The following is a 25,810-nucleotide window of genomic DNA, read 5'->3' on the forward strand; positions in this document are numbered from 1 at the left end:
AAGGAGAGTGGTGGTTACGGGGGCCCCGGGGAGGAGGGAGTGGGGAGTGGTGGTTTAATGGGGACAGAGCTTCAGTTGTGTAACACGAAAGCGTTCTGGAGATTGGCTGCACAACCATGTGAATATACTTGACACTGTATATATGACACTGTACTCGAACTGGACACTTAAAAATGGTTAAGATGGTAAATTTTATGTTGTGTTTTTCCCACAATCAAAAAACAAACCCCTGAAATATTGGAGTACAAAGTGCTGGAAAGCAGGGCAGAACCACTGGGGCTCTCTCTTGTACCTCCTGGTGGGAATGTGAAACAGCACAGGCACGTTGTAAGACGGTTTGGCAGCTTCTTATAAGATTGAAGCTGCACGTGCCATGTCACCCAGCAGTTCCACTCCTAGGTATTTACACAAAAACTATACGTGAATACCTTTATTCACAAATGCCAAAGTGTGGAAATAATCCAAACGCCCGTTAACTGATGAGAGGATAACGGAACCCTAGCGCCCCCATATAATGGAATAGAAAGCAATAAAAAGGAATAAACTCCAGATAAACGCAATGCAGGGAGTTAATTATGTTCCCCTGAAAAGATATGCTCAAGCCCGAATCCCCAGTACCTGTGAATGTGATCTTATTTGGAAACAGAATCTTCGCAGATAAAATCAGACTACAATGGGATCATACTGGATTAGAGTGGGCCCCTGATCCAGGGACTGGTGTCTTTAAAAGAGAAGGGGGAGGGAGCTTTGGACACAGAGACACCTACAAACAGGAAGGTCAGAGGGAAGGAGGCAGAGGCTGGAGTGAGCAGCTGCAAGCCAAGGGACACCAAGGAACCAACAGAAGCTAGGAAGAGGCAAGGCAGGATTCTCCCCTGGAGCCTTCCGAGAGCAGGGCCCAACCGACACCCTGATCTCAGACTTCCAGCCTCAGAGACTAGACTTCTGCTGTCGTAAGCCCCCCAGCTCATGGCAGCTCTAGGAAACTCATTCATGCAACAATGTGGATGCTTCCCAAATGCGATCTGCTCAGTGAAAGAAGAGCTCGTAAAATTACACACTTTTGATTCCCTTTATAGGACACGCTGGGACAGGCTAAACGACACAGCAGTGGTTTCCAGGGGCTGGAGGTGGGGGGTGGAGCCAGATTACAAAGGGACATGAAGGAACTTCCGGGGGATGATGGAACTCTTCTGTATCTTGACTACGGTGGTGATTACACAACACAGACCTGTATGCCTGAGACAGGCTAATCGTATTGTAGGCAAATTACACCTCAAAAAAGCTTACTTAAAAAAAAATCTGGGGGCGCCTGGTTGGCACGTGACTCTTGATCTCCCGGCCATGAGTTCAAGCCCCACACTGGGTGTGGAGCCTACTTAAAACAAACCTGTTTTCTTTTGAAATCTGTATTCCTAGGATTCCTTTTTCTTCTCAATTTGTCAAGAATCCTGGGAAGAAGGCTCCCACTGGGCTAACCGGGGATGATACGGGCATCAAAGTAACTAATAGTTACAGACTAACCCACTGAATTAAAGAAGAAGCCACAAAACTGGATATTCAAAAATAAATAAAAAGATGTAAGGAAGCCTGATAAGGAGCAGGACATGGTATCTCCTCACAAAGCGTCTGTTCATTACAAAGGGAACGAGTAACTTTAATGCAAAGAGGCAGGGCACAAACTCCACCTTAACTGACAGAAGTGAACACCATCAGTGGTAGGACGAAAGAAAATGACCCACTCGAGGGGACACAGTAACAGCATCATTCTGTGCCACTCCTGCCAAAGACGCATAATCTGACTTGGATCACAAACATCAGACAAGCCCCAAATGAGGGACATTCTACAAAATTCCTGGCTAATGGTCTTCAAAAGTGGCCAGATCACAAAAGTCAAAAAAAAAAAAAAAAAAAACGTATTTTTAATGTCAAAGATAAAAGACTGACTGAAAAACCGTTCCAGACTGAAGGAGACTGAGGACAATAACTAAACACGTGTGATTCTGAACTGGATCCTTCTGCTAGGAAGGGCCGTAATAGGCCATGCAGTGAAACCACATGTGAACGGGGTCTATGGATCAGGCGGTAATAACATTCCACTGTTAATTTTCTGATTTTGATGGCTCTGTTTGGGTTATGAGTGACGACGTCCTTGCTTACAGGAAAATACACAGTGAAATACTCTGGGCTGATAGAGCATCAGGTTCACAACTTAGTCTCTCAAGGGGTAAAAAAAGAAAATAAAAAAGTGCGGGCGCCTGGGTGGCTCAGTGGGTTGAATCTCGGACTTCAGCTCAGGTCATGATCTCACGGTTCATGCGTTTGAGCCCCGCATCGGGCTCCGTGCGGACAGCTCGGGGCCTGGAACCTGCTTCGGATTCTGTGTCTCCCTCTCCCTCTCTGCCCCTCCCCCGCTTGCGCACACACTCGCTCTCTCTCTCTCTATATATATATATCAAAAATAAAATAAAAACATGAAAAAAAATTTTTTTTGTTATTTGTACTGAACTTCCAATTTTTCTGTAAATTTGTGATTGTTTCAAAGCAATGAAAGTATCCAAAGAAAGAATCCTGAGAGGGTCAAGGGCTGTTAGTTCATCCCATTCATTCCCCTTTGCAACAGGGCAAGGGCAGGATGGGAAGTTCTATATTCCTCTGAAGTTGACTACAAAGTACCACAAAATCAGGATCTCAAACACAGCAAACCTCGACAAAGATGATTTCAGAAGCCAGAAATCCAGCATAAAGCAGAGATCTACTTTATCTGGATACGGAATGATCCAGTAGGCCCATGTAGAAAAGCATGTGATCTATAGAGGCAGATCCCCAAATACAGGCAACACTACAGTGAGATTCCATATCAATATGGTAAAGACGAGACTCCAGTGTAATAAGGCACAAATACGGTCATATTATACTTTTTCTAATAACCATTATATTTAAGAACTCCTATTAGCACTCCCATTTGATCAAATGGAAGTCTCCATTTTAAAGACTACTTTTGCCCTACGGGACATCATCAAACAAGTGAGCCCGGCTTTTACAACAAAGAAAGACGACAGCACTTTGAAAATGGGAGTCGCTCAAATAAATCAACGTATGCTCTGTCTTAAAGTTTATATCCCAACTTGAACACCAAATCTTAAATTGTCTAATTGGAACGACAGGCTTCTGGTTTCTGAGAGACTAGGGTACCTAAGTAATTCTCACTTGGATCTTAACAACAGCATCCCACACCACTGTCTGAAGTATCAATTCCACATTGTTCCGTACAAGACTCTCCACTGGATATGAGTGATTGAAGCACCCTATGACCTTGCACTAATCTAAGTGCAAAAGACACCACGTATCTGTGCCTTAGATCCGTACCGTCCAAGACAGCCGAAAACCACCACATGAAAGCAGTGAACTATGGCGAGTCTGAACGGAGATGGGCTGTAAGCATACAGCACCCACCAGATTTCAAAGACTGATTTCAAAAAGAACGTGACATATCTCCTTTGTGTTTGTTGTGCTGCTTCTATGTTGACATGACATTTCTGATATACTGGTTAAATAACTAAGTCATTTAAACAATATTGAAATTAATGACACCTGTTTCTTTTTCTTTAATGTAGCTCCTAGAAAGGTTTGAATTACGCATGTGGCTCACAGCATGTCTCTACCGCACAGGGCAGCCTTAGACCGCTGGCCCGTGAGAGAACACTATCTCATGCTGCAGGAACTAGGAAAAAGAATGGTCGACTTCCCAGAAGAACACTGAACTGCATCCTTCAAGATCTCATCTTTGTAAGGACAACCTCTATCTATCTTTTTTTTTTTTTTACACTCGCTTCAGCCTGAAGAAAGGAAGTATCTGGAGGTACCTGGAACTCTGGCACGCTGCTCCGTAGCTGGCTCACGTTTGGTAAGGATCCTCCGTGGTACTGCGTAAGGCGGAGCTGCTGAAGCTTCTGAAATTGGACCTGGAAACAAAGAGATTTCAAGACGGGTGAGACAGGACAGCAAAGATCTGAGAGGAGCATCGATGTGCGGTGTTTTGTAGTAAAATGGTTCAAGAGTAAAAGTCTTGGTTTCGATTCCTCTTCTACCTTTTCCTACCTGAAATCTTCAGGTTTCCAGTGCTTTCTGATTCTTTTTAAATAGTATTCCACTAAATTCCGCTAAAAAAATTCTTTTTTTTTTTTTAATGTTTGTTTATTTTTGGGAGAGAGCAAGCCAGAGAGGGGCACACACACACACGCACACACACAGAGAGAGAGAGAGAGAGAGAGAGAGAGAGAGAGAGAGAGAGAGGATCTGTGCCAACAGCAGAAGAGCTCAATGCAGAGCTCGAACCCACAAACTGTGAGATCATGGCCTGAGCTGAAGTTGGACGCTTAACCAACTGAACCACCCAGGTACCCCACTTTCCGGTTTTTGATTAGCCTATTTTGGGGGAAGAATTTACCCACGTTCCAAATGTCCCATGCACCGTGATAGTGAGGTCTCTCTGCAAGGCCTTTGAGTACGTGTGTAGGTGTGCAGGCACAATCTTTAACGGCAATAAAAGAATTTCTTAAAGGAAATCTAAGCCACACTCGGTGACTCTAACACATTAGCTGTTTTCCCTTCTACGTGCTCTTGTCTCCATCTACATGTATAATAGTTGCACAGCGGTGATCATAGCCACAATCTTTCATGCCTACATCTTAACTTTTTTCTGTGATATTTAAAAAAATTTTTTTTTAACATTTATTTATTTTTGAGAGACAGAGCATGAGCAGGGGAGGGGCAGAGAGAGAGGGAGACACAGAATCCGAAGCAGGCTCCAGGCTCTGAGGTGTTTGTTAGCACAGAGCCCGACGCGGGGCTCGAACTCACGGACCGCGAGACCATGACCTGAGCCGAAGTCGGACGCTCAACCGACTGAGCCACCCAGGCGCCCCTTTTCTGTGATATTAATCTTTTGGAACAGCCATATAGAATTTCTTCTTCTGCATCATTTCTTTAGAACACATGCCAAAGAGTGAGTACTAAGTCTCTGGGTATGGGCCTTTAGCTGGCTCTCGATACATAATGCCACAATGATTTCCCAAGGGGTGTACCCACGTATATGTGAGGAAACAGGTTATCACAAACAAAACTCACTAACACTGAAGATCGTCATTAACTGGGGCAAAGATGAAGGCAAATTCGACAGCTATCAAATGGCACCCCACTGTTTTCACTTCCTTCTGCGAGCTCTTCCTTGCTTCATATCCAAAGGCAGTGAACTGGTTACAGTTCTTGGAAACCCCAAGGTGGTCCCATTTGGTCTTTAAGGTTCTGTTTCTAAAATAATAAACGACCTTTGTGGTTGTAGAGCCCTCGGCACGTAGAATTCACATAGGGAAAAACAGTAGGTGGGAACCCCCAAGCAGGTTTTTTACCCTTTCATTATTAGGCCCTTTGATAATAATGAAAACTGCCAGATAAGAGCCCCTGCGATGAGCCAGATGCTGTCCTCAGGTGCTCTGCTCCTTTCATCCCTAACCCTCCCCACAACCACCAAGCTCGTATTATCCTGCTCTTACAGACCTGGAGACCCAGACTTAGGAAAGTTCACCATTTGCCTGAGGGCACACAGCTAGAAGAGGCCAAGCTATAGCTATCTCAAAACCCACATTTTTCTAGGTGCTGTGGTCCCTTCCATTGTTCATTTCTCTCGATGATCATACTGTTTACAAGCTCAGAGAAAAGTGAAGTTTGATGGATCAAAAGCACCACTGGGAGGTCGCCGGGATGGCTCAGTCAGGTAAGAGTCTGGTTCTTGATTTTGGCTCAGGTCACGATCTCGCAATTTCATGAGTTTGAGCCCCGCGTCAGGCTCTGAGCTGACAGTGCGGACCCTACTTGGGATTCTCTGTCTCCCTCTGTCTCCGCCCCTCCCCTGCTCGCTCACTCTCTTCTCTCTCTGAAAATAAATAAGATTTAAAAAAAAAAAAAAAAAAGGATCACTGGCCCTATGAAGCTCTCTGATTTTGTTTGGTTTTCATATTTAATATAAAAAATTTCAAATACATACAAAATAGAGATGGGTACAATGAAACCCCATCTATCCAGCTTCCACGATTATCTTATGCCCAGTCTTGATTTATCTTTGCCAGCTCCACTACCCGTGCCGCCCCTCACAGAAAGAAATCCAGACGTCGTATCGTTCCATATTTCAATATGCATCCCCAAAAGATAAAAGCCTGTATCTGGTTGGAAGTTTTAAAGGCATACAAAACCCCTTGGTGGCCTTAACTTCCTTAAACCCACAGTATCTGCTTTCTCAAACGTACTGCACTGGGAAGCAGTTGTAATCTTTTCATCAAAACCCAGATCTGAGAGCCAAATATGAGGAGGAGGAAGGACACAGTGAGCCTTTTCCATCCATCAGCTGAGTTACAAGAATAAAGTCTCTGCTTTTGATCTTAACGTTCTCGAAACTCTTACCAGAAGCACGTGACTCTCTCTCCTTGATATTCTCTAGACAAAACTCTTGGACCCCTTGATCTAAAGCCTTTGATTCCTTCTTCCATCAATCCATCCACTTATTCGCTTACACAAAAACTTTTCACTGTGTGGGTCACCATGCCAGGCACTGTCCTACTAAGATGAACACATGCCAAAGTTCTTGCCTCCAGAGAGTTCTCACAAAGGCTTTGACTCTTACGCGAAAGCCTTAGCACGGCAACAGGCTAAGCTCTGAATCTAGCTGGAGACCTGCCTTCCACTGAGCTGAAGGCCCTCTCACAGCCTCCCATGGGCGGGCTCCATCCCCAAGTGCCTATTCTAGGGTCTTCAGAGACTTGCGCCACAGTAAAAAGAGTACCGGGGTTGGAGTTGAAAGACCTGTGTGACCTGAAGCCCCCACTTGGCTGGGTAAATTATTCTGCTGTCTACTTCACAGAGAGAAAAGAGAGGTGACGGGGGACAGAAAATGTAAAGCCACGGACAACCTCTCGAAGTATTATCATTGTTGACGTTCTCAACTACCTCCTAAACCCTTGAGTAACTTGGCTATTTTCCTCTTTTGAAATATAGAGTCAGTGACCTAGAAAGAACCTTCGAGAGGTCTTCAACACCATAATGCTTACTAATAACGAAAGTGAGCACCAAAGAATGAGTAGCCTAAGGCAGAGGTCACAGACTGGCAGGCCAGAGGCCACGTTTAGCCTAGGGAGTTCTGGCTGACCCACAGGATACTGACCCACTCGATTCTTTAAACTTTCATTTTCCCATTGGAAGACTGTTTAAAAATCTGGATTCCCAACTTCTCTTGATTGGAAGATCAAACAACGCTGAGTGTACGTTCTTGCGTGGCCACAATGCATGCAGCTGAGAAGCGGCTGCTCCCCCCGCACAGGGCTTGGGTTATCCTGTTTGCCCAAGACCTCATGGCACCCTACCATTCCTCGACTGTGGCCCGAGATCGGCTACCACTTACCTCATTCCTGGCTCCTCCACTCCTTTTCCCTACATGCCTCACCCTGTAACTTAAGTCAGCGACCCTTAGCCTACAGTCACACACTTGGGTGGACCGCCCTTCAATGTCTACATGAAATGAGATCCAAGTCTCCCAACAATCGATCCCAAACACAAGCCCAGCAGGCCTTTTTATAGAAACTGACAAAAGAATCCTAAAACTTATGGATGTGCAAATGACCAACCTACAGTAGTCAAAGCGATTTAAAAAAAAATTTGTTAATGTTTATTTGTTTCTGAGACAGAGAGAGACAGAGCATGAGCAGGGGAGGGGCGCAAAGCAGGCTCTAGGCTCTGAGCTGTCAGCACAGAGCCCGATGCGGGGCTCGAACTCATGAAATGCGAGATCATGACTTGAGGCGAAGTCGGACGCTTAACCGACGGAGCCACCCAGGCACCCCAAAGCAATTTTTCAAAAGAGCAAAGTAGGGGCGCCTGGGTGGCTCCGTCAGTTAAGCATCCTATTTCCGCTCAGGTCACGATCTCACGGTTCGTGGGTTTGAGCCCCATGTCGGGCTCTGCGCTGATGGCTCAGAGCCCCGATCCTGCTTTGGATTCTGTGTGTGTGCACATGTCTCTCTGCCCCTCCTTCACTCACGCTCTGTCTCTCTCTCTCTCTCTCAAAAATAAATGAACATTAAAAAAAAATTTTGTAAGAGCAAAGTTGGAAGACTGAAGTTACCTCACTTCAAGACTTACTACAAAGCCGCAGTCACCCAGGCGGAGTGCTACTAACAAGAAGAGAGATGTGCGGGTCAACAACACAGAAGAGGGAGTCCGAAAACAGACCCACACGGTATCTGGCCAGTTGAATTTTTCTTTTTCCCAGTTGATTTTTGACAAAAGGATCACGGCAGTTCAATGGGGAAAGTGTTTTCGACACAGGCTGCCAGCGCCAGTTAGATCTCCGGATGGGGGACGAGAGCAGTCGAGGACACACTCAGCGGAGCAGCCACATCCAAACCCCAGCCCTGCCACTAACCAGCCGTGCAACCGCACCTCTCGAGCCTGCTTGCTCATCTGTAAAATAAAGGATATTCTGGATACGCACCCCATAGGGTCTTTGTGAAAACCATCCGAGATAACGAATGTAAAGGAGTCAGCACAGTCAGTACCTGGCAAACAGACAGCGCTCAATATTTAGCCCCAATCCAGTATGTCTAGTCTTTACTCCGCCTTAGAGGCCTCACTGCTTACAGAACACGTCCAATATTTGTTGGCTTTCAACACAAAGATGATTCTCCCCCAACATTCAAACTCGACGAGCGCTCCAGGCTGATGGGCTGTGTTTACCCTGCGGTGTGTCAAAACTACAAGTTGTCCTTCAAAGTCAAACTTCTGAACAAGTCTGCGGTCCTCTTTCCTTCCGTTTGGTCCTCAGTGCCTCCCAGCCTCCTTTCCAACCAGCACCCCGTGAATGCAGGGCCTCTCGCCAAGATTACCAGCGACCGCCCCACTTGACTGGACCAAACGACGCGTCCCTCATCATGTCAGACCGAGGCGGCGGCACCGGGCTCAGCTGGTCGACATTCTCGCTTTTCCCCCTCTGGTTGCTCTTCCGTCTTCTTTGCTGGCTCCCCTCCCCCACCTTCCCTTTAAGCTCCTTGGGCTTCTCTGGGCCTGTCCTCGTCCCCTCCACAGCAGGCCTCACAACCCCAAACGCCTGCAGGTGCCAAGCAGGAAGAGACGTGAAGCAGCAGGGGTCACTGTGAGGGGCACCGCAGGGAGCAGTGCGGACGGTGGCAAACTGAGGAGCACGTACGTCACATGCCCCTTCTGCTGGGGGAAGCCACTGCGGGCGGGGCTCCAGGCAGAAACGTAGGGGGAGTGTCATTAGATGATTTCATTTTTCAAAAGAAGCCAGCATCCGGACTTTGATGTCAGATCCCAATATTCACTGTTGCTCCTGATTATTATTTTTTTTAAAAACACACTTGGGGGCACCCGGGTGGCTTGGTTGGCTAAGCATCCGACTTTGGCTCAGGTCACGATCTCACGGTTCCTGGGTTCGAGCCCCACATTGGGCTCAGCACTGACCGTGGGGCACAGCCTGCTTGGGATTCTCTCTCTCTCCCTTGCTCTCTGCCCCTCCCCCATTTGTGCACGCACTCTCTCCCTCTCAAAATAAATAAATAAACTTAAAAAAAAAAAAAAAGATGGGGCGCCTGGGTGGCTCAGTCAGTTAAGCGTCCGACTTCAGCTCAGGTCATGATCTCACGGTCCGTGGCTTCGAGCTCCGCGTCGGGCTCTGTGCTGACAGCTCAGAGCCTGGAGCCCGTCTCAGATTCTGTGTCTCCCTCTCTCTCTTCCCCTCCCCTGTTCATGCTCTGTCTCTCTCTGTCTCAAAAAAAAAAAAAAAAAAAAAAAAAAAAAGACACATTTGGGCACACGTACACCTTTCTACCCTTGCAAGGGTCAAATTAGAGTTTAGTTCACCAATTTGCAAGACGTGTTCTTGAAATTCTTCCCAGGCGGCTGAATCTACTCCTACGACTCCACACCAAAGGTCCCCATACTTCTGTCACTGGTCCAGACTTCCCCCCCTTATTCGGAGATCCTCATGTGGCTTCAGGACCATGTAAACAACGGCCTGCGGGGCCATCTCTACTTACGTGCTTCATAGGCACCTCACGCTCACCATCTCCTGACAGTGAAGCGTCTGCTCCCACCAGTGCTGCCCCCCTTTCTAGAGGATACCCGGAAATGGCTCAAGTCTGAAAGCCGGGGATCGTCCATTTGCCAGCTCTGGTCATTTCTAGCTCCTATAAAGTATCGATCTGTTCACCTCTCTGCCTTCCTCTTGCTCCCCCCTAGCGTCAAGGCCATCATCACATCTCCTGGACGATCATGACCTCCAAATGCTTTCTCTGCCACCTTCTCCTCTGTCCTATCCACGATCCTGGAGCCAGAGGCATCGCAAATCGCCCCTACGTCAACCCCTTCCTTGACTCGCCATTGTCCTTAGGCTCAAGTCCCAGGTCCTGTCTCTACAATCCGATCCCTGTGAATGCCTCAGCTCAGATCACCACCTTTGTCCCCTCGCTGGGCCTCTGTTCCCTACACCTGAAACATTCTCTCTCCCTCAACACACAAGCACATACCCTCAAATGGCTACCCCAACCCCACTAACCCTTTAGGCCACTAGAAGAGGTGAGGACTCCCTACCATCCATTCCCAGAGCTACGCCTGCTTCCCTTTCTGCAATATTCATCAAAACGTGTCCTGACTTGTCACAGGAATATCTTCTCCGTTAAACCCTAAAATCCATGAGGAGGCTGCGTTTCGCTTGCTGGCCACGATATGCCCTGTGTCCATCCTAATCTCTGGCACACACCAGGGATCCGATAAGCATCTGATGAACAAATTAATAAGACCTTTGAAGCAAGGCGCCAAGTCTGAGCCTCCACCCCCACCCCATCAACCACGGCGGGTACTCCAGTACTGACGAATGAATGAACAAAGGGACGGTCTCTTTCCAGGCATACCAGGATCCACGTGTGAATCCTTCCTACCATCCCAAGGGCTGCGACTAAAGCAACCCTCCCACGGCATTCTCTTCTCCAAATATTCCCATTGCCTCCTAGTAAGGCCGAGCCCCTACAGCTAGAGTGAAAAACACTCCATCATCCAGTCTATCCCGCCGACTAGGCAAATAAGACTTAACTCCAACTCCGAAGGACTGGCTCTGATTGTATAGAGAACGCCTTGAAGAGCAGCCCAGGCTCAGAGAGGAAAGAGTACCTACATCGATTATCCATTCTGCCATGGGCTGGTGGAAAAACGGGAAACGCCACGCCATGGGAAAGTCAGTACATCTGTCATCCAGTGACCGATAATGAACTAGATGGATTCTTCTCCACCTGGGCTCTTTGGACCCTTGAAGGTTTATAGACATATACTTCAGGAATCTAAGAGTTCCCTATGAGAAGTGTTCAGTTTTGTGAATTTCATTATGAAAATAATCCTTAAAGTTTTTAAATAAGCAAATATCCCCCAGCAAATCCAGTGTTATCATTTGCCTTTGTGTTATAAACACATTGGACCTGGGACGGCTGGCTGGCTCAGTCTGTACCGCAGGCAACTCTTGATCTCAGGGTTGTGAGTTCAAGCCCCAGGTTGGCATAGAGATTACTCATAAATTTTTTTTTAACATATACAAAAAAAATAAACACGGTGAACCCAAGTAGTATTACTTTATGTGAAAACTGATAGCAGAGAAAGAACACAGGAGGAACTAACATGTACATGATGTACTGTCCCAGGTAAAGGGAAAAGTGACATCGTAATTTTGTAGTGATCAGAACAGAGGAAAGGAGTGGGTGAACTGAGCTATCCCATGGAGCACACCTGACCAGCCTCGTTTAACCCAAGAAAATCTGAATTATTAGGGGTTAGCATCATATTCATACTAAGAGCTTCAACTGAGTTTGGCAAATTAGCATTTATCGTATCAAATTAATGATGTTAATTCGAATTTATTGCATTTTTAACGCTGAGTGAATCTGTTCTGTGCACATCTTTTAGTTATGATTGAACCACAACTATAATCAAAGGACTTTATGTACAAGTTTATGCTTGAATTATTTTTAAGTAACATAACCAAACTCATTTAAATGAACATGGAGGTTCTTTGAAAAAATATTTGCCTTAAAAAGTCTATACAGGGATGCCTTGGTGGCTCGGTTGGTTGACTATCCGACTCCTGGTTTCAGCTCAGGTCATGATCTCACGGTCTGGTCTGGGATGACAGCAAGCAGCCTGCTTGGGATTCTCTCTCTCTCTCTCTCTGTCTCTGTCTCTGACTCTCCCCTGCTCGTGCACGCACATTCTCTCTCAAAATAAATACATAAACTTGTAAATATGTAAATACATAAATACGTGAGTATGTAAATAAATACATTTTTAAAAAAAGAGTCTATACATTACTCATGGCTTCATCTATCAGGAACCCTTTATTTTTATTATTTTTATTTTTTTAACGTAATCTTCACACCCAATGTGAGGCCGGAACTAACAACCTTGAGTTCAAGAGTCGCAGGCTCCAACTGAGCCAGCCAGGCACCCCTATCAGGAGTGCTTTAAAGAGGATTCACGAACTGGGTGAGAGACTGGACCAACTCTAGCTCTACAGACATGCAGAGGGCATGTATTTGTGCACACACTTTATGTATCTAAACAACACATAACACACACATCCCAGCAGTAAACCTCAGCTTTCACCCAACCATTCTCCACGGGCTCTGAGTTCATCATGCTCACTCCTGAGTCTAACCAAGGTCACACATGTATACGCCTGTGGAAACCAGGCAGATAATAAACGAGGGAAGCTGGCCAGGGCATGAGAAAAAAAATTATTGAAACCCTCAGCCTTCTTTCTCTCTTTGTATATTTTTCTTAGCATAAAAATGTAAGTATAAGAAATATTTCATTTCCCTTTCGCCTCACTAAAAGAAAACACCATAAAAAATATGGTAAGTGGCAAATGACACCCAGCTTTGGTGTGGGAGCTCATGACAGGGTGTGGTGTGAACCCGACCGACTCGAGAATTTGTGCCCCAGTTGAGGGGCAACCACCACCCAGCTCCAGCCGATAGATGTCATATGGGGATTCAGGATAACTGCTACCAGGTCTCCTAATTTTAAATTGACATAGACACAGACAGACACAGAGGGGCACCTGAGTGGCTCAGTTGGTTAAGCGTCCAATTTCAGCTCAGGTCGTGATCTCACGGTCCATGAGTTCGAGCCCCATGAGCTCGAGCCCCGTGTTGGGCTCTGTGCTGACAGCTCAGAGCCTGGAGCCTGCTTCAGATTCTGTGTCTCCCTCTCTCTCTGCCCCTCCCCTACTCAAGCTCTGACTCTCTCACTCTCAAAAATGAATGTTAAAAAAAAATTTTTTTAAGAAATAGAAATATACACAGAAATGGAAAGAAGAAAAAGAGGGGAGAGACTGGGGAGGGGGGGAGGGAGGGAGGGAGGAAGGAAGGAAAAGAGAAAGGAAGAAAAAGAAAGACAAAGAGAGAGAAAGGAAGGAAGAGAAAGAAAGAAAGGAAAAAAGAGAGGAAGGAAGAAAAAAAGAAAGAGAAAGGAAAAGAAAAAGAAAGGAGGAGATAGAAAAAAAGAGAAAGAAAGAGAAAAAAGAAAAAGAGTGAAAGAGAGAAAAAGAGAAAGGAAGGAAGAGAAAGAAAAAGAGAGAGAAAGGAAGAAAAAGAAAAGAAAGATTGATTTGATATGAAAATGTCCCAATTAAAAACTTCTGGCAACAGATTCAAGAAGTTTTCCCAAACACCGTACTGGCCAAAAAAACAACGTGTCTGCAGCTGAAGTGAGCGGGGGACCCGCAGCGCAGCCGCTCGGCCCCCAGCTCGGCGTCCAGCCCGCCCCGCATCTGCAGATCCTCCGCGGTGCTCGCGATGGTCCTTCAAGGTCAGCATTCGGGGGCCTCAAGGCCTGGCCGGCTCCCGCGGACCCTCCTCCCCGCGGCCCTGCGCGGACACTCCTCTTGGCTCTCCATCCTCCACTGCCTCACTCCGCAGTTTCCCAACCTCCGGGTGTTTGTCCCGGCTCGCGCCTTACTCATTCCTCCTGGACCCTCCTCCGTCACCAGCGACGCCGTGCACCTTGCCAGTCCTCCTAACACATCCGGGCCGAGCGCAGTACAGCGGACCGAGAAGGCACCTCCGCGGAGCGGAGAGGGAAGCCTCCCTCGCACGCGATGCGCCCCCCCCCTCCCCGAGGCCCACCCCCGCGGCTCCCCCACCCCTCCCCGGGCCCCGCGGCCCTCCCCGCCCCGCCGGCCACAGGCGCTGGCTGGCGGAGGATGTGCGGAGCCCCGCGAAGCCGCGCCGCCCGCCTCCGAGCCGTTGGTGATTTCCTCCCGGGGCTCCGTTCGCCCTCCCCCTCAGGCCGCCCTCGCGCCGCCGCCCTCCCGCCTCCGCGGGGCCGCGCCAGGGGCCGGCGGGCGGGGGAAGCGCCGAGGCCGCGGCCGCGCCGGCCCCGCTCCCCCGCGCGGCCCCGATGCCGCCGCCGCCGCCGCCGCCGCCGCCCGCGCCCCCGGGGCCCCGGGGCCCTCACCCGCGACAGAGTGAGGTCGGTCATGAGCTGCTCGAAGGCCCGCGTCTCCTCGGCCTGCCGCTGCGTGTGCAGCGCGATCTTCTCACTGAACTTCCGCGGGTTGGCGCTGCCGGAGCCCGGCGAGGCGGCCATGGCGCGGGCCCGGGGCCCGGCGGGAGGGGGAGACGGCGGGCGCGGGGCCTGCGCCTCGGCCCGCGCGTCCGTCCGCAGGCCGCCCGAGCCGCCGCCCGAAGGCCCGTCCTCCGGCGCGACCCGGCAGAGGAGCCGCCGCGGCCCCACAGCCAGCGAGCGGCCGGGAGCGCGCCGAGGTCCGCCCCCGCGCGGCCGGCCCCGCCCTCGCCGCGGCCCGCCCGCCGCCCCGCCGCCCCGCCGCCCCGCCGCCCCGCCGCCCCGCCGCCCCGCCGCCCGAGGGCTGCAGCGGGCGCTCCCGGCCGGGCCCGGGCCCGCGGCCCGCGGCGCCCCGGAGCGAACCCCGTCTGCAAAGCACACCCGCGCCGACGCGTGCGAGCAGCGGCGTGACTGGCGGGCTGCAGCGCGGGGGGTGGGGGGGGAGGGGGGCATCCTGGCCTCGGGGAGTACGATTTGGGAACCGGCTTCCAGCACCCTTTGCCCCCCCACCCCCACCCCGGTTCCGCCGCTTTGCCTCCCTCCTGCCCGCAGCCGCCGCCGCCCCCCCCCCCGAGGGGGGGTGGGGAGAGACGACTGGGAGCCCGAAGCCCGAGCGTTCGTTCCCTCCAGCGGCTCCGGCGCCGCGGGGCCTACGCCCGCCCTCGGTGGGCTCCGCTCGCGGTCCCCCCGGGCGCGCGCAGGGACAGCCACCAACTCCGCACCTCAGTTTGTAAAACCACCTGGCGACGTGCGCACCCTGGTGCCGCCGTCCCCGCCCGCGTGCAAACTCCGCGCCCCTCTTCCAGGTTCCCTCCGAGTCTCCCCGCCCCCAGCCAGGTGCCGGCCTCCCCGCTGTCCCCGCTCTTCTGCCGTCCAGCAGCTGCTCTCCCGCGACGTCGCCCTGCAGAATATGGGCAGCGCTGAGTGGGGCTGTGTTTTGTAAATTAGGCAACACTGGAGACACGCGGACGAGTACAGAAAATAGTATTGACGACACCCACGCCCCCCACTCGAGATTAAACCTAAAACACTCCGCTCCACTAGCTTGGTATTTATTAAAGAAAGATAAATTTAGACCTAACTAAAGCCCCACCCTTATTCTTTCTCTTTCCTCCCTAGTCGCTGTTGTGCGTATCGTTCTACTCATGTTTTTATAGTTTTATTACGTATGATACATGAATCTGCCAACTGCGCTGAGTACCAACTTCTGTTTTTTAGTTTTGCAAAAATGACATCATGCTGAATAGTCTTTTGCAACCTTTGTCGTTTCCTATTATGTTTTTGAGATTCGTTTATGATTTAACTGCTGTGTAGTAGTATTTCATTGTTTTTCACGTGTCTCAGAGCATATAGCTGGATTGCTTAGAATTTTTAGTATGAGACTATATCTCTGCTAGCTAGAGTTTAGCTTGTTTTGTTATGATTGGATTAATTTTAATTATAACTGAATTCTTCTGTTTTATTTTATGGTATTTACCATACTTTTTCTTCTTACTTTCTGCTTTCCTGTTAATGTTGTCTGGGTTCAGTTTCAGAGAACAGAATTCATTCTGGAAACTTTAAGTACAAAAGGATTTACTCTAGGGTATAAAATGGCTTAAGGATTTCTCTGGAGGGTGAGGATTCTAGGTTGGACATTCAGGAGTGACTTTGGGAGCCACTTTGAGACTCTGAGAGCAGAACCAGGCCACCAGAAGAGCCACTGCCCCTTCTGAAATCTGGAAGCTACTTACTGAATTGGAAAGCTGTCCCTACAGCTGCCAGCTTCCAAACCTGTACAGCTATTGTGATGATAAGACTCCACTGAAGAGAAATCAGACACCTCCCCGGCTGTCCTCACAAACAGAAACAGCACACACCCAGACCCTGCTTCACTTGCGCCTTACAAACCAAATCAGGGAGAAAATCTGATTGGAAGAGCCAAAATGGCATCCAGAATCCCAGCCTTCGAAATACAGCAAGGCACAGTTGGACGTCGGAATGGGTATTGGACTAATTCCACAATGTTCATCCACCGATTCACCAGGGCAGTTGTCCACCATAGCTCCCTTTTATTGCCCTGAATGACTGGTTTTTATTTCCATATTTCTCCTATCTGATTTGGAAGATATCCTATTCCATTTCTATCCTTATTATGGTTAGCCTGATCATTTTTAATCCCTTAATCAAATAAATACACGTGAGTTGTTTAGCAATAGTTTAACAAGGCCCATAACTTTAAAAAGAAGCAATTCCCAATTCCCACTGGAAATAAATTTGTCCTGCCGTTTTGTGATTTTTGTTTTCAGTTTTAGATATTAAGTCTTTATTTTCTGTTATGGAAAAGGATGCCCTGGCTATTTTGTCTCCTCAACAAAAATATGATCTTCCCTGCTCCCATTCTTTCAATGTGGTTATATGATCATTTTTGGTAAGTCACTAAGTGCTTACATAGTGTGCTATGGTTCCATTTTTATACTGTTGGGGGGGGTAATCACGGCCTCTGCTTTTTATTTGCTTACATTTTTATCAACCCGTTGCAAACTCTTTCCCAAACTCTCCAACAGAGCAGTGGAAGACATCACTGTGGGTGTGAATGGTCAGCTGGGGGGGAACTTCTCTCCCGGAGTACTTTGATCTCTTGTTCCGCCCGGACTGCTTGCGCTACGGGCCTACTGAGTGCTGTCGTGCTGGCCCTGTCCTCACCTCCATCCCGTCATCCCCCGTCCTCTGACCTGCTTCCTACACCCCGGGTTGTGGTCTGCTTCACATCCTCCTTCATTTTAGTGGAGAACATTCTCTCATAGTTTCCTGGGGGGGGGGGGGGGAGAAAGAGTACAGAAAAGATAAAATCCTTGCAACCGAGTGTGTGTTCATTTTACTCTCCTATTTGATTGACAGTTTGGCTAAGAATAGTCTGGTTCGCGGGAAGTCTTGTTCACTTAGATCTCTGAATGTATTGCTTCACTGTTTTCTCGCTTCTCAGGTTGCTTTTGAGAAGGCCACTCACATTCTGTTTTCTTTGTGGCTGACCTGGTTTTCGAGGGCCGGTATTGTTTGTTTATTTTTGTTTTGTCTCCCTCCCCATTCTCTGCAGGCTTAGTGTGCTGATGTTTTATGACGATGTGCCTTGGTGTGGAGCTTTCGTTGTCCGCTGTGCAGGGCGGCGATACGTGTGCAGAAACCGGACACCTCACCCTTCAGTTCTGAAAACCTGTCTTATTGTTTGGTAATTTTCACTTACTTTGCTCTCTCTTTCTGGAATATCTATCAGTCAGCTAACAGATCTTCTACAATGCTCTTCCAATTTTCTTCTATTTTCTATTTCTTTTCATCTCGTTGTTGTTGTTCTGTCTCCTGATACGGTTTCTCAACTTTATCCTCTGACCCTTCTATTCAACTTTTATTTCTGTGATTATCTTTCTAATTTCTAAGAGCTTTTTCCTGGTTTCCGAATGTTTCTTTTCTAACAGCATCCTGTACTCATTTCATAGACGTGCTATTAATTACAGGTTGTTTGTTTCTGCTTTTACATTTTCTTCTACTCCTTACATTGCGTGCCTCTGTCTTGTCGGAGGTCAGTTTTTTAGTTTGTTCACTTTGATCTCCATCGAAAGGCTTTCCCCAAATCTCTGGTGATCCGTTACTCTAAATTCATAATTTAGACAGAGATGCTAAATATGTATAATTCCTTGTTTCTGGAAATAAAAATGTTTTAAAATATGTATTTTTAAGTATTCTGTAGCAGAGATTGCTAGTTATCTCCCAATACTCAGTCTCCCCTGCTTCCTTTATTAAAAGAAACCCTGACCTTTAGCTGGGCACAGCTTCACCCCACTAAAGCCAGTTAAAGACTACATTTCCCACTCTCCCCTGCAAATAGGTGTGGTCATGTGATTATGTTCCACTCAATAGGGTGGCCCTAGCAAATAGGTGCGGTCATGTGATTATGTTTCACCCAATAGAGGGTGAGCAGAAGTAATACAGGCAACTTTCTCTAGCAGTTACTTGACAAAAGGAGAGTGGACTCTTTCCACTTCTCACTGGCTGGAATATGGTTGCAGTAACTACATTGGGAGGAGCTATCTTAGACCATTAGATAAAAACTATGTGTTGAGAATGACAGAACAATGGTAGCAAAGGGACCTGGGACCCCAGCACTGTGGAACCACAATTATTAGCTCTGGACTGCTTCTAGAGCATTATGTGACTGAAAGATAACAATCAATTTTCTTTAAAGCCTTGTTATTTTGGCCTTTGTCACAGGAATCAAACCAGGACCAGTTATATTTAAATGAAAAAAAATTCGTCTAAACATATCAACATATGGTTAACAATGGTTGCCTTTGGGGATGTAGAGACTACTGGGAAAATCATCTTCTGATTTACACATTTCTTTCTCTCTCTTTTTTTTTTTTTTTGTTTATTTTTGAGAGAGAGAGAAAGCAGGGAGGGGCAGAGAGAGGAGCGAGAGAATCCCAAGCAGGCCCCGTGCTGTCAGCACACAGCCCGATTTGGGGCTTGAACTCATGAACCATGAGATCATGACCTGAGTCAAAATCAAGAGTCAGATGCTTAACTGACTGAGCCACCCAGACACCCCTGTTCTACACATTTCTAAATGATGTTCATTTTTAAATATTTTTTAATGGTTATTTTTATTTTTGAGAGACACAGAGCATGAATGGGGGAGGGACAGAGAGAGAGGGAGACACAGAATCCAAAGCAGGCTCCAGGCTCCGAGCTGTCAGCACAGAGCCCGACGGGGGGCTCGAACTCACAAACCATGAGATCATGACCTGAGCCGAAGTCGGACGCTCAACCGACTGAGCCACCCAGGTGGCCCTAAATGATATGCATTTTTAAAAAGAAGTATGTATTTCTATTAACATCAGGAAAAAATAAAAAAGAATGAATGCCATTTAGTTTTAAACAACTGACTGTAAGCTCTGTGTGCATGTGCCGGGCTTCTTGACTTGTGAATTCGCTGTAGGGTATTGAGAGAAACCCAGAGTTTTCATTGCTTGTCCCCCAGATAACAGTATCCCTAGGATCGGTTTTGTCTTGTTCTGTTTTGTCTTACACACTCAGTTTCTCCCACCTGAGGAATCTTCTAGTCTACCCTCCAGGACAATAAGCCTGGCTGCTGCATTCTGAGCGCCAAGTGGGAAAAAAGACCTAAGTGTCTCACCATTTGAGACACTTGGCTTGCTCTTTACCCATTTTCAGATGGCACCTCACTCCCAGCTTTTTCTTTGCCTTACCCAAAGTTCAGAATCTCTTTGGCTCAGTTTCCCTAGAAGTATAACCTCCTGTCCACGGTCACGGAGGAAAGGAGTCATCACTTAGCTTTGAGCAATCAGGGAGGGGATCTGGGCATCTAATTACTCCTTGCACACGCTTTCAAGCAATATTTGTGTTTTCAGCCCTGTCCCTCCCTTCCTCTAGTGCCTCTGGTCCACTCTCTGAGATTCTTTGATGTAAATCATGACTCTCAGGCATTTGGTTTCAGCTTTCTTTGTTCCCCTTTGTCACTCACAACTGATGTATGTGTGATGGGCCATGGCCAGGTCTTCCAGCAGAAAGCCCCTACCTGGACAAAAGTGCAAAGCTAAGGCACAGGCAAGGAAAGGGGGCATAAGTTGGACACCCCAAGAATTTCAAGACCTGGGGGTGCCTGGCTGGCTCAGTCAGTTAGGCATCTGACTTCAGCTCAGGTCATGATCTTGCGGTTCATGAGTTCGAGCCCCCTCATTGGGCTCTGTGCTGACCGCTCAGAGCCTGGGGCCTGCTTCAGATCCTGTGTCTTTCTCTCTGTCCCTCCTCTGCTCATGCTCTCTGACTCTGTCTCAAAATAAATACATAAACCTAAAAAAAAAGTAATTTCAAGACCCAAACCTGGACCCAGAATCAGGACCTAGACGGCGTGTGCTGCCGTAAGCCAAGTTGTTTCCGGATGCTCACGTGGCTGCTCCGGCAGAAGTGGAATTACAAACCTGGGAGCTTTATTTTGAAGCTCCTCAGGCCTGCTGACCACAGCCACCACCCCCCTGGGCATCTCCCTATGAAGAACAGAAGGAAAACACCGGGAATTCACAGTCATTAAGATGTCTCCTTTGTCTAAGTCAGGCATCAGCAAACTTCTCGTTGCAGAGGGCCAGACAGTAAGTATTGTAAGATTTGCAGACCATAGGGTCTTATCTCCTTGGAACTATTCACCTTTGCCATTGAAGCAGGAAAGCAGCCGTAAACAACGCATAAATAAATTCACAGGGCAGGATTCCAATGAAACTTCATTTATAAAAACAGAGAGTGGGACAGATTTGGCCCAGTGACTGTAGATTGCTGAACCTGGTCTAAGTTATTCTCATACCTTTTCATGTTTGATAAAGTTTGTAAGAGAATTGCTTAGGATTTATGGTATCAGTTATTTGAAGGTTCAGAACTTTGAAGACTTTAAAAAAAGTCTTCTGGCTTCTTTGGGTGCCAGGGCTGGTGCTGTTAGCTTCATTTCTGTTCCTTTGTAGATAATCTTTCTCTTCGTCTTGGTTACTTTATAGTTTTGTTACAAGATGCTGAGTTGTGGATTTTGTTTTATTTATCTTGTTTAGAACTCAATATATTTCGGTCTGAAGACCTGTATAAGGATTAGATTTTGCTCTAAGAGAAAATCTCCCAAAAAGTGACTTTAAACAGAATGAAAGATTATTTCTCTCCCATGTAGAACTCAAGGTATTATTAGGGCACTGGCCTGACCCAGTCAGTAGAGCATGTGACCCTTGATCTTGAGGTTGCAAGTTCAAGCCCCACATTGGGCATGGAGCTCACTTGAAAAGAAAAGAAAAGAAAAGAAAAGAAAAGAAAAGAAAAGAAAAGAAAGAAAAGGAAGGAAGGAAGGAAGGAAGGAAAGAAAGAAAAACGAAAGGAAGGAAGAAAGTCAAGGTATTTATCTTATTGCTTTGCCAACTTCATGGTGCAAGATGGTGGCACCAACATTCTAAGAACAAGATAGAGGAACGCGAGAATGGGGAAAAGGGCATATGCACTGTGTCTCTTGAGGCAGGTTCTCAGAGGCTGCTACATTAACTTCTTTTTATATCCATCCCATTGAACAGAACTTACATGGCCACACCTAAATACAAGAAAGCCATTTGCCCAGCTAAAAATCAGGAATCTATTATAATGGAACAGTGGATCTCAAACTAGCATTCATCAGAATCACTGAAGAGCTTATTAACACACAGATTCCTGAGCCCCACTTTTGAATGTATGATTCAGTAGATCTTGGATAGGGCTGAGAATGTGCATTTCTAACAAGCTATCAGGTGATGCTGATGCTGCCTGCTCTGGGACCTCACTCCAAGGACCACAGCATTAGATGAGGGGAGAACATATACTGAAGAACAACTGGAAGACTCTGCTACACACCTTTCAAATGTTCTAGAAATTTTTCTAAAAATCTCTTCAAACACTGCTTCTTCTCTATATTCTCTATTCTTTCCCTCTCGAAGTTCAGTTAGATGCATATCAGACTTTCTCATTCTATTTTTCATATCTTTTTACCTCCCTTTCATATTTTCCCACTCTATTTCTGTGCTACATTCTGGGTAATTTCCTTAGATCTATCTTCCACTTTATTAACTCCTCTCTTCAGCTCTGTCTAACCTGCTGCTTAACCTGTCTATTGAGTTTTATCTTCTTTAAGAACTATGTTTTCCCACCTAATCTTTTCAAATCTGGCTGATCTTTATTTAGAGTCTGTTCTTTTCTTATTTTTTATTCCTTCTTTCATGCCTTTATACTAGTTTGATATTCTCTTTCAGCATGTAGTTCTATTAGCACAAGTGTGGGGACCTCTGATTCTATTTGTTGTATCCACTCGCTCTTGCTTATGATGAATTGTTTCCTAAAGTTTTTAGCTATGCTTTCATCTTTAGGGGGCTTTATTTTTTTCCTGTGGGAATCCTGGGGAGTGGGGATATGACTGAAATGTAGTTTTGCTTTGTTCCATGAGCTATAGGAGAATCAGTTACTAGACATGGGGATTTCATTACATGGATACTATAAATGCAGACCCTAAGCCCATATAGATCCAAGTTTTTGGTTTCTTAAGGGGATTGTTTTCCCCTGGAGCCCAGCCAGAAATAGCCAAACTTCTTTGTTAACTTTGCCAGTGGATAGATTTCACTCTTTTGGGCTGAAATTTTACCCTGCTTACAAGCTAATGCAGTAATCTGTTACTGTTTCATGGATTCTGGCAGCAGGCATGAGATTCCTGGGTGAGAGACACCACACAGCAAGCAGCATGAGCATCATTTTTGTGTCAATTCTCCTTACCCATCAAGTCCCACTGGGGTGATGCACATACAGTGGGTTCTGTTACAATAGAACGAGCCTGTTCTTTGTGCCGGAAGAAGGCATCACTTGGTCTCTCAGAGTTGCTTGCTGCAAACACATCCCTGAGAAATGCCCAGTAAAGAAGGATCAGAGGTTTGCATTTGTGGCATGACCAACCAGAATGTCCGAGAATGCTCAGGAAGACTGCTTCTCCCAACATACCTGAGGACCTGAGGGTCCTGGCTTGGGACTCTCTGGGCATTAAAAACTGAAACTCCCATTTTCACAGCCAAGAAGATCCTAAGGTGATGTGATAACTAAATGTCATGTGAAGTCCTGGATCAGAAAAAGGATAACAGGAAAAAACTGGGGAAATCTGAATAACGTGTGGATTTTTTTTAAAACTCGAAACTCCTAGATTGCTGGAAGAGATAACCACATGCTTACTATTTTAGTCACTTGAGAATTTTCTTTTCTTGTGAGTTCAAGTATGCATTACAGATTTTGTTATGTTTTACCCAGTATTTCTAGGTATGTTACTATTTTCCGTTTGCCTTTGTCTATGACTTTGTTGGAACCCAGGTGTCTGTTTAAAATTTATATTCCTATATCCCATCCCCAGAGATTATGACTTTTACAGACTGGACTGTAGCTCAGGATTCTGCCTTTGTAACAAATGATTCTGTTACAGGTGGTTTGGGGGTCAAACCTTAAGAAATGCTGCCGTTAAGAATGGAATCATAGGATGGGTCCAAGAATTAATATGGTCTGTAGTCTGCAAATTGAAAGCATTCGACTTCTGAGTTTGGCAAACATTCCCTCCAATCTTCTATTGCAGAGACCAGAGTGGCAGATCCCCCCTCCCAGCCTCCCTCATCTGGGGGGTCAGCAACATGTCCAGTTTGGTTATTGAGACGTAAGGGCAAACCTCGAGGAAAGCTTATAGGTAAACTTTGGGTTTTCAGATACTAGGAACACATTTAGCCACGGCTAACCCCTTTTTCTATATACTTTGAACACAGAGGTGATGCCTGGATCTCTGGAGCCATCTTGCAACCATGGAAAGAGAAAGCATAAGAACAAATTCAGCATTCAGAAAGACAAAAAACAACTTTGCCATTGTTGGGTAGCTTAACCAGCACCTAGTTTTCCTCTGGATTTATGTGAAATAAATTTGTTGAAATCACTAGACGTCAGCTTTCCTTTCTTGCAGCCAAAATCATTCCTGATGCACGTAAAGATCCTCATTTCTTTAAAACTTTTTATATTTTACATAATTTCAGATTTATAAAAAAGTTGCAGGGGCGCCTGGGTGGCTCACTCGGTGAGGCATCCGACTCTTGGTTTCAGCTCAGGTGGTGATCTCATGGTTAATGGGTTTGAGCCCCACATCAGGCTCTGCACTGTCAGTGCAAAGCCTGCTTGGGATTCTCTCTCTCCCTCTCTTTGCCCCCCTCCCCTGCTCATGCGTGATCTCTCTCTCAAAATAAATAAACTTTTTTTTTTTTTTAAGTTGCAATAGGGGCATCTGGGTGGCTCAGTCAATTGAGCGTCCGACTTTGGCTCAGGTCATGATCTCGTGGTCCGTGAGTTCGAGCCCCACATCAGGCTCTGTGTGGACAGCTCAGAGCCTGGAGCCTGCTTTGGATTCTGCAACTCCCTCTCTCTCTGCTCCTCTCCTGCTCATGCCTCTATCTCACCCTCTCTCAAAAACGAACAAACATTATAAAAAAAGAAAGAAAGAAAGAAAGAAAATTGCAATAAAATAAAGAATTCTTAGGGCGCCCGCTAGCTCAGTCAGTAGAGCATGCGACTCTTGGTCTTGGGGTTGTGAGCTTGAGCCCCATCTTGGCTGCAGAGATTACTTAATAAAATTAAAAAAAACTCATATATTCTTTACCCAGATCCTCTAAGTATTTTTCTGCACTTACTTTATCATTTCTTTCTCTCTCTATAGTTTTTTCTAAACCATTTGAGAGTAAGTTGGTATGTGCCCCTTTATCCCTAAATACTTCACTGTTTATTTCACAAAAACAAGGATATTCTCTTACATAATCACAGTGTCATTATCAACATCAGGAAATTGACATCGATATAGTACTGTTATCTGATCTACAGATATATTGGAATGCTTACCAACTACCCACTAATATTCCTTTTTATAAGTTTATTTATTTTTTAAAGTTTATTTATTTATGTGGTGGGGGGGAGAGAGAATCCCAATCAGACCCCACATTATCAGCACCGAGCCAGATATGGGGCTCGAAGCTGAAACCAAGAGTCAGATGCTTAATTGACTGAGCCACCCAGGTTCCCCTCCCAGTAATATTCTTTATGGCAAATGGAAATCTAAGATCATTCCCTATATTCAGTTATGTTTCTTGGCATCTTTCATCTGGAACAGTTGTTCAATTTTTATGTCTTTCATGACTTTGGAAATTTTTGAAGTGACGAGTCCATTATTGTGTAGAATGTCCGTTAATTAGGGTTCATCTTGTATGTTCTCATGGTTTGTTTCAGATTATGCATTTTTGGCAGGAATACCACAGGGACAATGTTGTGTTCTTCTCAATTTGTCCATCAGGAGGCAGATGATGTCAAGTTGTCCCATTACTGATGTTAAGCTTGGATCATTTGATGAAGGTGGGGTCTGCCAGTTTCCTCCACTGTCAAGTTTAATTTTTCCCTCTGTAATCAATAAGACTCTTGAAGGGAGAGACTTTGAGAATAGATAAATACCTCACTATCCAACTTGCACCCACTAGTTTTAGCCTCCATTGATGATTCTTGCCCTTTCCCTATTTGTTTATCTTAGAATGGG

At 46.5% G+C, this 25,810-nt stretch overlaps 1 protein-coding gene across 6 annotated transcripts in view; it reads right to left on the bottom strand.

The window, feature by feature from the left end:
* Nucleotides 1-14,731, bottom strand: part of CRTC3 (CREB regulated transcription coactivator 3) — a 103,011-nt gene extending 88,280 nt beyond the window's left edge. For 5 of the 6 annotated variants that reach the window (XR_006963397.1, XR_006963396.1, XR_006963394.1 and 2 more), the window contains exons 1-2: nucleotides 14,566-14,729; nucleotides 3,867-3,965 (exon numbers count right to left, since the gene is read on the bottom strand). Coding sequence is in view for 2 of the 6 variants with exons in the window: in XM_047086566.1 (XP_046942522.1) it covers nucleotides 3,867-3,965; nucleotides 14,566-14,697 (231 nt within the window). In the remaining 4 variants the exon portion in view is untranslated. Of the gene's footprint in view, nucleotides 1-3,866; nucleotides 3,966-14,565 lie in introns of all 6 variants that reach the window. The other variant, XM_047086567.1, reaches the window with a different exon arrangement.
* Between the last annotated feature and the right edge of the window lie 11,079 nt (nucleotides 14,732-25,810).

The sequence above is a fragment of the Lynx rufus genome, unplaced genomic scaffold (genome assembly GCF_022079265.1).
Source record: "Lynx rufus isolate CCGP_SWC_20201006 ecotype Redwood Valley unplaced genomic scaffold, mLynRuf1.p SCAF_21, whole genome shotgun sequence".
In the NCBI taxonomy this organism is placed as follows: Eukaryota; Metazoa; Chordata; class Mammalia; order Carnivora; family Felidae; genus Lynx; species Lynx rufus.